Consider the following 12,500-nt stretch of genomic DNA (forward strand, 5'->3'; position numbering starts at 1 on the left):
CGTCCCCACGGGCCGCAGCACAGGTGCAGCTGAAGCAATAGTTTATAGAGAAATGAAGGGCGGACGGAGGGAAAGTCGGCCGCTCCGCTGGCTGAAATTGGATCCAGAGAGCACTAACAGGGAATGACTTTATGACTGTGAACGCAGGTGCTACACACACACACACACACACAGACCCGCCGCTGACCCGCGTGTTTAACACACACCCACGGCTGACACATTCAGACCAGCACGCAAACCATCACGGGCGCAAGCGTGGACCGCACACAGACGCTCACATGAGCGATGCCCGCAGGAAATGAAGCACAACTGCGGACGATACAGCGACTGCGATTCCCTCGCTGGTGCCGTAAAACACTTGTTTGTTCTTCACCTGATCGCGAGACTTTGAGTTTGTCGGATTATGATCCGCGGCGCTCCAGAGCTCATTAATAAAACACCGCGCCACTCGCACAGGAAGACAAACATTTGAGTTGGACAACAAGGAAAAAGCATTAAAGTTTTATAAGTTGAAGTGGGACCGCGAGCGTTCAGCAGGCCTGAATAATGCCATTGGTCCTGCGGTTATGACCATTTACTGCTGTATATTTTAATATTTTATTACTGAAACTCTCTGGTTTGTAATGTTTTCAGTACTTTGGTGCTTTGTTGAGTAATGACCTTACAGCATGGACACTGTTCAGCTGGAGCTTCTGGTCGTGAGCAGCTCCGTACACACACACACACACACACACACACACACGCGCGTACAGTTGTTTAATTGTTGATGTATGTACACTGGGGCTGCACAATTAATGGAATATCAGTGAGTTTGCTGTAATGGCTGCTGCGGTTAACTAATCCTGAAGTGTTTAGTTTTTGCAGGTGAGAGACGCAACAGAACTAGAACATCCTCAGTGTGATTAACAGGGAGCAGACGCGTGTAAAAGTGATTTATTGAGCGTTTGTGAGAGCGCAGGACTCGGCGAGCTCCCGCTGAATCCGGGCACTATGATGGGATGTTGTAGTTTTGTCACGTTGATTGAAAACATAACTCTTTAGAATAAGAGTTTTGTTTTGCATGCTGCTGACCAAGTGACAGCGATGGTTTAGACGTGGTTTTGATTTACGGATGTTTGAAGTCTTTTGTGTGGAGCTACAAAAAGCCTGACATGCCGATGGTCTAAATAAATAATTTCTATTCCAGTATGAAGGGGAAATAATGTACACATGCATCAGACTGTCACCGTTTTTTCAGGATCTTGGGCTGTATTTTTTTGATGCCACATCCAATTATTTTAAAATTCTCCATCTAGTTGTTTGTGAAAGCAGGAACCCATTCGGTGTTTGAGTTTTCCTTCTGTCTGTCTGTCTGTAGGGTATGTACAGAGTCTGATTCGGCGAGTGGTGAATAATGTCAATATCGTGGTGAATAATCTGATTCTGAAGTATGTGGAAGATGACATTGTGCTGTCGGTCAACATCACGTCTGCGGAGTGCTACACGGTGGACGACCTGTGGGACCGAGCGTTCATGGACATCATCGGTGAGTCTGAGTTCAAGCATGTGAATGAGTGTTGAGTTAGTGCTGGTGAGTTTGGGGGGTTGGTTAATCCTGGTGAGTTTGGGGGTTGGTTAGTCCTGGGTGAGTTTGGGGGTTGGTTAATCCTGGGTGAGTTTGGGGGTTGGTTAATCCTGGGTGAGTTTGGGGGTTGGTTAGTGCGGATGAGTTTGGGGGGTTGGTTAGTCCTGGGTGAGTTTGGGGGTTGGTTAATCCTGGGTGAGTTTGGGGGGTTGGTTAGTGCCGGATGAGTTTGGGGGGTTGGTTAGTGCCGGGTGAGTTTGGGGGTTGGTTAGTCCTGGGTGAGTTTGGGGGTTGGTTAATCTGGGTGAGTTTGGGGGGTTGGTTAGTGCCGGGTAGTTAGTGCTGGTGAGTTTGGGGGTTGGTTAGTGCCGGGTGAGTTTGGGGGGTTGGTTAATCCTGGGTGAGTTTGGGGGTTGGTTAATCCTGGGTGAGTTTGGGGTTGGTTAGTGCCGGATGAGTTTGGGGGGTTGGTTAGTGCCGGGTGAGTTTGGGGGTTGGTTAGTCCTGGGTGAGTTTGGGGGTTGGTTAATCCTGGGTGAGTTTGGGGGGGTTGGTTAGTGCCGGTAGTTAGTGCTGGTGAGTTTGGGGGTTGGTTAATCCTGGGTGAGTTTGGGGGTTGGTTAGTGCCGGGTGAGTTTGGGGGTTGGTTAGTCCTGGTGAGTTTGGGGGTTGGTTAGTGCTGGTGAGTTTGGGGGGTTGGTTAGTGCTGGTTGAGTTTGGGGGGTTGGTTAGTGCTGGGTGAGTTTGGGGGGTTGGTTAGTGCGGGTAGTTAGTGCCGGGTGAGTTTGGGGGGTTGGTTAGTGCCGGGTAGTTAGTGCCGGGTGAGTTTGGGGGGTTGGTTAGTGCTGGTGAGTTTGGGGGGTTGGTTAGTGCCGGGTAGTTAGTGCCGGGTGAGTTTGGGGGTTGGTTAGTGCCGGGTAGTTAGTGCCGGGTGAGTTTGGGGGTTGTTAGTGCTGGTGAGTTTGGGGGGTTGGTTAGTGCCGGGTAGTTAGTGCTGGTGATTTTCGGGGGTTGGTTAGTGCTGGTGAGTTTGGGGGGTTGGTTAGTGCCGGGTAGTTAGTGCCGGGTGAGTTTGGGGGGTTGGTTAGTGCTGGTGAGTTTGGGGGGTTGGTTAGTGCTGGGTAGTTTGGGTTGTAAGAGTATGTGTTTGGGAGCATTAGTGCAGGGGTTGTGATTGGTTTTAATGGGCTAGTGTTGGGCTGTTTGGGGTGTATTAGGGCTGGTTGGGTTTGGATGGAATGGGATCAGGCATGCTGGGGGTTTTAGGATTTAAGGTTAGTTTAGGTTTAGTTGAGTTTACAGTTCTGCTTTATAAACTTCCCTTAGAAATGTCACAAATTAAATTCATGTGCAGGAGTGGCGCTAATGAATCATTATTTTAACAAACTGCAATGTAAACATTCTCAAAGCTCCTGAAACTCTGAAAAGTCAGAAGAGATCTGTTTCTGTTTCTCATAGACAGACTTACACACACATTGACCTTTGACTCTCATTCAGAAACTAAGTGCCTCTTAGAGTCGGCTGCTGCTGTGCTGCGTCACGGTGTAAAAAGCAGCTAATAAACATGATGAACTGCTGCCAACCAACATTCACTGTCCTTCTGCTTCTCTCTGTCTCTCTGTAGCTCCTGAACTGGTCCTGAGGAAGGTTATCAATTTTTCCGACTGCACCGTGTGTTTGGATAAACGTAACGCGAGTGGGAAGATCGAGTTTTATCAGGACCCGCTGCTCTACAAATGTTCCTTCAGAACTCGTCTTCATTTCACCTACGACAACATCAACGCCAAAATCCCTGCCGTCATTAAAGTGAGAGAGCGTGTCTGTTGTGTGTCAGGATGGCGTTTGCGTTCACCTCGTGCGTCACTGTTGTTTCTGTGTGTGTGTGTTCAGGTTCACACGATGGTGGAGAGTCTGAAACTCTCTCTGACGGACCAGCAGCTGCCCATGTTCATCCGGCTGATGGAGTTGGGTGTTGCACTGTATTACGGCGAGATGGGCGTCCATCGAGACGTCGAGAGAGAAGAGAGCGGCTCGCTTCGAGAGAGCGTCCCCGGTGAGTCTCTGTCTCTCTTCACCTGTTCACATGAATGTGGGTTTGATTCATTGATTCTGTTATTTTTGTGTTTATTACTGTGAAGCTGCTTTGAAACTGTCTGTATTGTGTAAAGCGCTGTAGAAATAAAGCAGACATGTCTTGACTTTAGGTCTTAAAGCTTCTCAGGACAGAAACAAAGACTGAGTGAGAGATTTAATTAAAACATGTCAGAAACTCTGAGAAGAGTCTGACGCTTGCAGTGAGATTCCATAGATCTGACATCAGCTGATCCCGCTGTCTCCTGCAGGTCTGATGGACGGATCCGAAGCGTCTCTGACAGGTCAGTACTATCAGGGCGAGGATGAAGATCAAGGCTGGATGTCGTGGGCCTGGTCCTTCGTCCCAGCCATCGTGAGTGCAGAGGATGAGGAGGGTGAGAGCGAGTCGGGCTTCTACACAGAGTCACAGGAGGCTGGTGCTGCCCGGCCCCTGCACAAGTCCCCCAGAGACCCTGTAGTGTCCGTCGGCTTCTACTGCACTAAAGCCTCCGTCACCTTTAAGGTAAGAGAAAAATACTGCCAAACTACTTCCCATGATAAGGATAGAAAGGGTTTTTATATCTGGTCTGGTTTTGTCTGTAGCTCACGGAGAGCTGCTCTGAGAGCAGTTACTACAGTCCGCAGAAGCTGAAGTCCCGGGAGGTTCTGAGTGTGGAGCAGGAGGGAATCACGGTGGAGGTGAGAGAGAGACACGCACGAGCCCGTCGTCAGCTCCAGATCTCCTCCTGCGCTCACCGAGCTCTCGTCTGTGTGTGTGTTTGTGCTTCAGGCTCTGATGATGGGCGAGCCGTTCTTTGACTGTCAGGTGGGAGTCGTGGGTTGTCGTGCCGTGTGTCTGAAGGGCATCATGGGGATTCGTGATTTTGAAGAGAACATGAACAGAAAAGAGGAGGTAATTGACACACACACATACAGCCTCACAGCTCCATCCTCATCATGTGGTGATGTTGAGTGTGTGTTTGCTGCCGTAGGATGCCGTGTTCTTCCGCTGCGGCGACACGCTGAGCGTTAAGGGCATGACGTACCTGACCAACTCGCTCTTCGACTACCGCAGCCCCGAGAACAACGGAGTCCGTGCAGAATTCATACTGGATGGGAACCTTCACAGGGTATGAGCGTCATCTTCATCATGTTTGTGTGTCTGTCTTTATGTTCAGTCAGACTTCATCTGACCAGCACATCAATCCCATGATCCTGTACTGTCTGAACGCTCGATGAAACGCTCTTTTAACTTTCCTGGAGCTCCAGCAGCAGTGAACTCATTGACTCTGTGCAGCGCTTTGGATAAAAGCTTCTGCCAGATAAATAAATGTCAATGTAAATATATTCTATCAAAGCAGATCATGATGTTTCTGGTCTCTGGCCTGATGATGTAGATCATCTGCTGTTTCTAATCATAAACAGTTGCAGTAATGCTGTAAACACTGATAGTGTTTGTAGACCAGTGTGTTTTTGTGCCGCTGCTGATCGCTCTGTGGTTAGTGAAGGTTCAGAGTGAATCTGTGTTCACAGGAGACGTACACGGAGCATGTGGGGCTGCAGCGGTACGGCGCCTTCTTACATGGATTATCTGTACACAATGGAGAACAGCAGCAGAGGTACCGTCTCTCTCTCTCTCTCTCTCTCTCTCTCTCTCTGTCAGCCTGAGGAGGCGTTCGGAGTGACACACTGATAACTGCTGTCCTCTCGCTCACCTTCACCTGTCATGCTGCTCTTCCTGTTCTAGTTTGGATTAATTAGTTGTCAGTTTTAAGGGTAAAGATTCTGAACCAAGATATGGTTTATTCTGAATATTTAGAACCAGTTACATTTTGTCCAAGGTGTCTATCATCTGACCATATCTTTCTTTCTTTCTTTCTATCTATCTATCTATCTAAAATCTGGATATTTTTGTATAAATAATGGGATGTTGTTGTTGTTGAATAATAACAGTGTCTGCTGTTGTTTCCAATTCGCAAGAGAAGAATGACAAGAAAAAGCAATGTAAAGTACATATAGCTGCGAGCAGCAATTATCAGGGTTAAAGCCCTTTAAGACCTTTAAGCACATTCGTAAAAAGGTATTTTGTTCTATTTAGCAAGCCTTTAACCATCTCGATCATACACGGAAAAGACCATTTACAGCCAATAACGGCAATTTATCATAGGAAATATATGGTTTATAAAGCTTTTTTAAAGTTATCGAGGTTGAGCCAAAAATCTAGGACTAGTTCGCCAAAGTTGTTTTTTGAAATAATCGTTAATATTTAACGAACGATTAGATGGACAGCGGTGGTCCTAGAGGCATAGTTGCTCAGAATAAGGAGTTGTACCATGTGGTGTCGTGGGTGTGTGTGAAAAATTGCGTGATACACAATCCTTTACATATGTGAAAAACGCGAAGGCGCCCCCGGTGGCTAATTTCTTTCAAATTTCTCACAAGCCTCTAGGGCCGTGAGTCAAGCAGGCCCAGCAAGTTTCGTTCCGATCGGCCTCCGTTAACCTTGTCTGATAGCTGCTCAAACTTCATTGGCCGATGGCGGACATGTATTTCGAGATGTGTCAGTGTCCTCATAGACGGCCATGGCACCTCGGATGAAGACGCTGCATGCCAATTTTCAAGTCAATAGGAATGACGGTGAAGTAGTTATAGCCATTTTCATGTGTTTTTCGCCAGATGCCACGTCCTTTTTCACGTGACCACAGATTGATCTCTTACATCAGTGTGCTGAGTTTGGTGAAAATATCTCATTCCGTTCACGAGTTATAGCCATTTTATTAAAAGTGGCTCCGCCCACTTCGAATGTCGCCTTAGGGACCGTGAATCGAAAATGTCAACTTTTGTTTGATAATTTTTGATATTCTGGAGAATCTCGCTGCTCTGGTTTGGTTCAGATTGGGCCAAAAACCTAGTTCGTAAAAGTAGGTTTTTTAAGAAAAATCCAAAATACCTGAAAATTTTGCTAGAACGATGAGTGAATCGGAGTGAATCGGAGTGAATGTGAGGGAATCTGAGTGAATCTGAGTGAATCTGAGTGAATCTGAGCGAATGTGAGCCAATCAGAGGGAATCTGAGCGAATGTGAGCGAATGTGAGCCAATCAGAGGGAATCTGAGCGAATCTGAGCGAATCTGAGCGAATCTGAAGGAATCTGAGCGAATCTGAAGGAATCTGAGCGAATCTGAGCGAATCTGAGTGAATGTGAGCGAATCTGAGCGAATCTGAGCGAATCTGAGGAATCTGAGCGAATCTGAGCGAATCTGAGTGAATGTGAGCGAATCTGAGCGAATGTGAGCGAATGTGAGCGAATCTGAAGGAATCTGAGCGAATCTGAGCGAATCTGAGTGAATGTGAGCAAATCTGAGCGAATGTGAGCGAATCGGAGTGAATCGGAGTGAATCGGAGCGAATGTGAGCGAATGTGAGCGAATGTGAGCGAATCTGAAGGAATCTGAGCGAATCTGAATCTGAGCGAATCTGAGCGAATCTGAAGGAATCTGAAGGAATCTGAAGGAATCTGAAGGAATCTGAGCGAATCTGAGCGAATCTGAGTGAATGTGAGCCAATCTGAGCCAATCTGAGCCAATTATTCCAATGGTATAAGACACTTGAGTCTACGCCAATTTCGTACTTTTGACCGCTGTAGCGCCCCCCTCAGGCCAATTGGGGCGAGCCTTGGTGACGTTGTAGGCGGTTTGAGCACTACCAGCCCTCAAAGTCACGGTTTGGTCTGTCTGATCACGTTTAGGGAAGAATGCTGATCCTTGGAAATTTCAAGCTACGCGTTTAAACCCCTAATAACATAAAACTAGTACAAAGTACTTAATGTTTACGAAGATAAATTTGTGCAAAATTAAGTAAAATGAAATAAAAAAATAAAAATATAGTGCAAAATATTAAGAAATTTAAATAACAGTATCAAGAAGTAATACAGTGGTATTGTGAAAGTTTGGGAACCCCTTGCAGAATGTGTGAAAATGTGAATAATTTTAACAAAATAAGAGAGATCATACAAAATGTGTGTTATTTTTTATTTAGTTCTGTCCTGAGTAAGATATTTTACATAAAAGACAACTGAGGGACTCAAACACAACTATTAAAAAAGGTTCAAACATTCACTGGTGCTCCAGAAGGAAACACGATGCATTGAGAGTCGGGGGGTGAACACTTTTGAATTTGAAGATCAAGGTAAATTGTCTTCCGGGAAACATGCAAGTATCTTCTGTAGCTTCCGATGGGTAGTACTAAATGAAAAACAATGATATTTAAACAAAATAAGACAAATTTGGGCCTCTTCAACCTGTTCAAAAGTTTTCACCCCCGAATCTTAAAATGCATCGTGTTTCCTTCTGGAGCATCAGTGAATGTTTGAACCTTTTTTAATAGTTGAGTTTGAGTCCCTCAGTCGTCCTCAGTGTGAAAAGACGGATCTCAAAATCATTCAGTCACTGCTGGAAAGGGTTCAAATATGCAAAAGATGCAGGAGGATTTTTCTGAAGAACAGAGCTCAGTTTAACTGCTCAGGACAAACAAGAGACTCATGAACAACCATCACAAAACACACAAACAGTCGTGGATCATCAGGTGACCACACACAGTACTGAGAATCAATGGTTAACATATTTATGAATGGGGTTATTTTAATAAATTCAGCTATTTTTTTGTCTTGTGGATTATATGTAAACATCTTTTATGTAAAATATCTTACTCAGGACAGAACTAAATAAAAAATAACATGCATTTTGTATGATCTCTCTCATTTTGTTCAAATTATTCACATTTTCACAGATTCTGCCACTGTATAGGTTATACAGTTTAGCTAAATATGAGGGAAACATCATTGTGCTGCAGACACACAGCAGTGCTTGAGCTCTGACGGGAGCGGCGGTTGTTCATTGTTTGAGAGTGTTTCACGTGTGTGTGTGTGTGTGTGTGTGTGTGTGTGTGTGTGTGTGTGCACTACTTTCTGATAAAACACTGTCCGAATATCTTTGTATTTTGTGCAATCTGTTGGAAAGAGTCTCCTGTTCTGTCCAGATAGCGATCTCAGCGTAAAGCAAACACAGATCTCGTCAGCTTTGGCCTTCAGGCTGCTTTCTGAGGTGCGGATGAGTGTCGCTCCTCCAGCGAAGCTGAAATGACGCCTTCCGTTTGGAATGTCGTATGAGTCAGAGCGCGTCTGCCCTCGGAGACTCGAACCCGCGACCCTCGTCCACATCAGAGCGCTAGCGCTACATAAACGAAACTCAAACCTGCGGCGCGCTCTCTCTCATAATAACTGCAGCGCTGAGGCGCGGATCTCCTCTAATGCTTTAAATCCGGCTAATTTCCCTCTCTGTGTCCTTCAGCAGCGCTGCGAGCTTCCAGATGTTTGATATTAGACTTAATCCAGCCCAGCCTAAATGGGAAGAGGAAGTGACATCGCTCGCTGCACTTTTAATCTCCACAAATCAGGAGGGAATTTGAGCAGCTCGTGAACTCTTTTTCCCTCTCCTCCGTCCCTCCAGCCGCAGTAACGGGACTCCCACGTTCCCTTCAGTGATCTGCTTTTATTGCACACGCAGCTGTGTGTGTGTGTGTGTGTGTGTGTGTGTGTGTGTGTGTGTGTGTAATCGTGATGTGCTTTGGAACATTTGGAATAGTGATCTTTGATAGCTGTGTGTGTGAGCGGCTGTAAATCTGTCGTCCTGTTAAAGGTGCGTTCACAACGACAACGATTTGCAGCAACAAAGTGACCTGGAGTCATTCGTTTTCACTGTGTGTGTGTGTGTGTGTGTGTGTGTGTGTGTGTGTGTGGAGTTGAGGGTCCTGATGTTCCTCTTCCTTTATGTCCATTAATCGCCCAAACGGCCCATAATCCAGCCCTGAGATTCAGCAGTCGAACAGGCGATCTCATCTGTCAGTGTGTCTCTAGCTGTGTTTCCATCCACATGTTTTATCCGAGAAGAAGGAAACACATTTCCCCAATAAAAACAAAAACCTCATGTGACTTTGGCTCAGCAGAGGCTGTGATTGGATAACTGGACTAACCAGTGGACCAATCGCATCGCAGCATCTCAAATGTTGGTTTGGTGGTTCTGAAAGTCTGTCATCAGAATGATTTGGTTTAATTCCCTCCAGAAGCGTCTCACAAACACCAGTATCCGGACACAAGATCACATGACAGCGTTTATTGTGTTTCGTCTGATGCTCTGAGAGCCCGATTACAGAAACGTACATTTTTATTAATAGTGATGATTTTGTTCTCTTGCACACATGAGATGGAAACTGCTTTAATCGTACATGTTTTATACAATAATCCAATTGTATGCACAAGATAAATTCGTAACATCGTTAGTGGTTGTTTTGTGCTCCAGTTTGCGTGGGGCTGCAGGATTTTCCTGCGCTGCGTAAAGACGAGCCGCCGCTGGTGCAGGAGACGTCGGTGAAGAGGATTGTGGTCGGTCCGTTAGACGTGCAGCTCCACAGCAGTGCCGTCCACCGGATCCTGAAGATGGCCGCTTGCACGCTGGACCACGAGTACCAGCCCTACTGCAAACCACAGCCGGGTAAAACACGCACGGACATCATTAATCGCTTCCGGTGAGATCCAGTCGTTCTGATCTGAGTAATGACTCTTTTGTGTGTCCGTGTGTGTGTCAGATGTTGTGGAGGAGTGTGTGTCTGTGGTGCCGGAGCAGGTTTCAGCGCTGGAGGAGTTTATTCCCACCCGTCAGACCAGCGTGATGCTGATGAGAGCGACGGTCACGGTCCCTGCCGCGGAATACAACCTCCTGCACCTCATCCTTCCTGCTCTACTGGGACACAAGGTGAACGTCACACACACTCACACACACACCTGCCTCACCTGTGTGTGCACGAGTACTACCGCATGCGTGTGTGTGTTTCTGTTAGGTCTCGACTGCGCAGACGTCTGTCCCGCAGTTCCAGCTCTTGCGTCCTCTGCCTGCGCTGCAGCTGCAGTTCGAGCGCGTCACGTTTGAGCATTCTGTGCCCATGTATGAAGAGGAAGTGACACGTACAGCCAGCAGCCTGAACCAGCCGTCAGACACACTCCTGCACCACTGCTACACACACTGCTACCTGAAGGTACACACACACATCACGTTCTGCTCTGAAGGCTCAGATTAAAAACATTCAGCAGGATTCAAGACTCTGTTTCTCTTTCAGGTCTTTGAGCTTCAGGCGGGTCTGACTGTAATCGACTCAGAGGGGGCGTTACAGCCACTCATTCCCATCATTCCTTCTTTCAGTACTGCTCTCTATGGGAAGCAGCTCTGTTTGCCTGCATACTGGTGAGACACACTCACACACACACACACACACACACACACACACACACACACACACACACACACACACACACACACTCCGGTGGGTAAAGCGCTTAGATGAGTGTGTCAGTGGAGGGTAATAAATATCCTGTCATTAGCTGAGAGTCTGAGTGTGTGAATGAGAGCCATTAACGCTGTGTGTGAGTGTGTGTGTGTTGGCCGGAGGTGAGGCGGCTCACACGGTACCGATCACCCTTCATTTAAAGAACTCCCCGGAGCCCGGCGGGTCGAGCGGCCCGTTTCTGCAGCTGCTTTAGTGTGTGAGAGACGCGGTAATGAGACGCAGCAGCGCTGCTGCTAAACCTGTTTCAGCACATGAGGAGCGCAGAGCTCTACCGCCGGCAGCGATCAAGGCCACATCACACGCTGCTGCGCTCACTTTCTAACAGTTGAAGGGGTTCGCAGGACGTCACATGAGACGCACCAGAACGGTGTTAAAGCTGGAGCTGCGTTCAGCTCGTTCCTGTGTGTGTGTGACGCAGCATCACTGCTGTTGTTTCTGAATATCCCATCATGCTCTTGTCATCAATCTGAATCTGCTTCTGCTCGTTATGCTTAAAGGGTTAGTTCACCCAAGAAATGAAAATAATGTCATTAATTACTTCACCCTCATGTCCGTTCCACACCCGTAAGACCTTCGTTCATCTTCAGAACACAAATTAAGATATTTTTGATGAAATCCGATGGCTCAGTGAGGCCTGCATAGCCAGCAATGACATTTCCTCTCTCAAGATCCATTAATGTACTAAAAACATATTTAAATCAGGTCATGTGAGTACAGTGGTTCAATATTAATATTATAAAGCCACGAGAATATTTTTGGTGCGCCAAAAAAACAAAATAACGACTTATTTAGTGATGGCCGATTTCAAAACACTGCTTCAGGAAGCTTCGGAGCGTTATGAATCTTTTGTGTCGAATCATGATTCGGATCGCGTGTCAAACTGCCAAACTGCTGAAATCACATGATTTTGGCGCGCCGAACCGCTGATTTGACACAAAAGATTCATAATATAATATTATTATTTATAATATTAATATTGAACCACTGTACTCACATGAACTGATTTAAATATGTTTTTAGTACATTAATGGATCTTGAGAGAGGAAATGTCATTGCTGGCTATGCAGGCCTCACTGAGCCATCGGATTTCATCAAAAATATCTTAATTTGTGTTCTGAAGATGAACGAAGGTCTTACGGGTGTGGAACGACATGAGCGTGAGCGTGCATAATGACATAGGTATTACAAGAAGAGGTGACTTATGAGAACATTACTCCATGTCTCCACTTTTCAAAAGGCTTATAAATCAAACAGAATGAGTTTTTGTGAGAAAGTAAAAGTGTGCACAGTTTCCTGTGATGGGTTAGGTTTAGGGGGAGAGAAAATACAGTTTGTACAGTATAAAAACCATTAAGTCTATGGAGAGACCTCACTGAGATAGCAAAACAAACGTGTGTGTGTGTGAGAGAGAGTGAGTGTGTGTGTGTGTGTGAGAGAGAGAGAGAGAGTGAGTGTGTGTGTGTGTGT

The 12,500-nt window shown here is 46.3% G+C and overlaps 1 protein-coding gene across 1 annotated transcript in view; it reads left to right on the plus strand.

Annotated features, from left to right (window-relative positions):
* The window catches only part of LOC125243561 (vacuolar protein sorting-associated protein 13B-like), a 115,421-nt gene that overhangs the window by 10,396 nt on the left and 92,525 nt on the right, over positions 1–12,500 (plus strand). Inside the window, 13 exon segments of the mRNA XM_048153301.1 lie at positions 1,358–1,525; positions 3,189–3,370; positions 3,455–3,617; positions 3,907–4,160; positions 4,241–4,336; positions 4,428–4,550; positions 4,630–4,767; positions 5,171–5,215; positions 5,217–5,256; positions 9,992–10,183; positions 10,278–10,444; positions 10,530–10,724; positions 10,806–10,930. Of these exon segments, the coding sequence (XP_048009258.1) occupies positions 1,358–1,525; positions 3,189–3,370; positions 3,455–3,617; positions 3,907–4,160; positions 4,241–4,336; positions 4,428–4,550; positions 4,630–4,767; positions 5,171–5,215; positions 5,217–5,256; positions 9,992–10,183; positions 10,278–10,444; positions 10,530–10,724; positions 10,806–10,930 (1,888 nt within the window).

This window comes from Megalobrama amblycephala, linkage group LG13 (assembly GCF_018812025.1).
Source record: "Megalobrama amblycephala isolate DHTTF-2021 linkage group LG13, ASM1881202v1, whole genome shotgun sequence".
NCBI lineage: Eukaryota > Metazoa > Chordata > Actinopteri > Cypriniformes > Xenocyprididae > Megalobrama > Megalobrama amblycephala.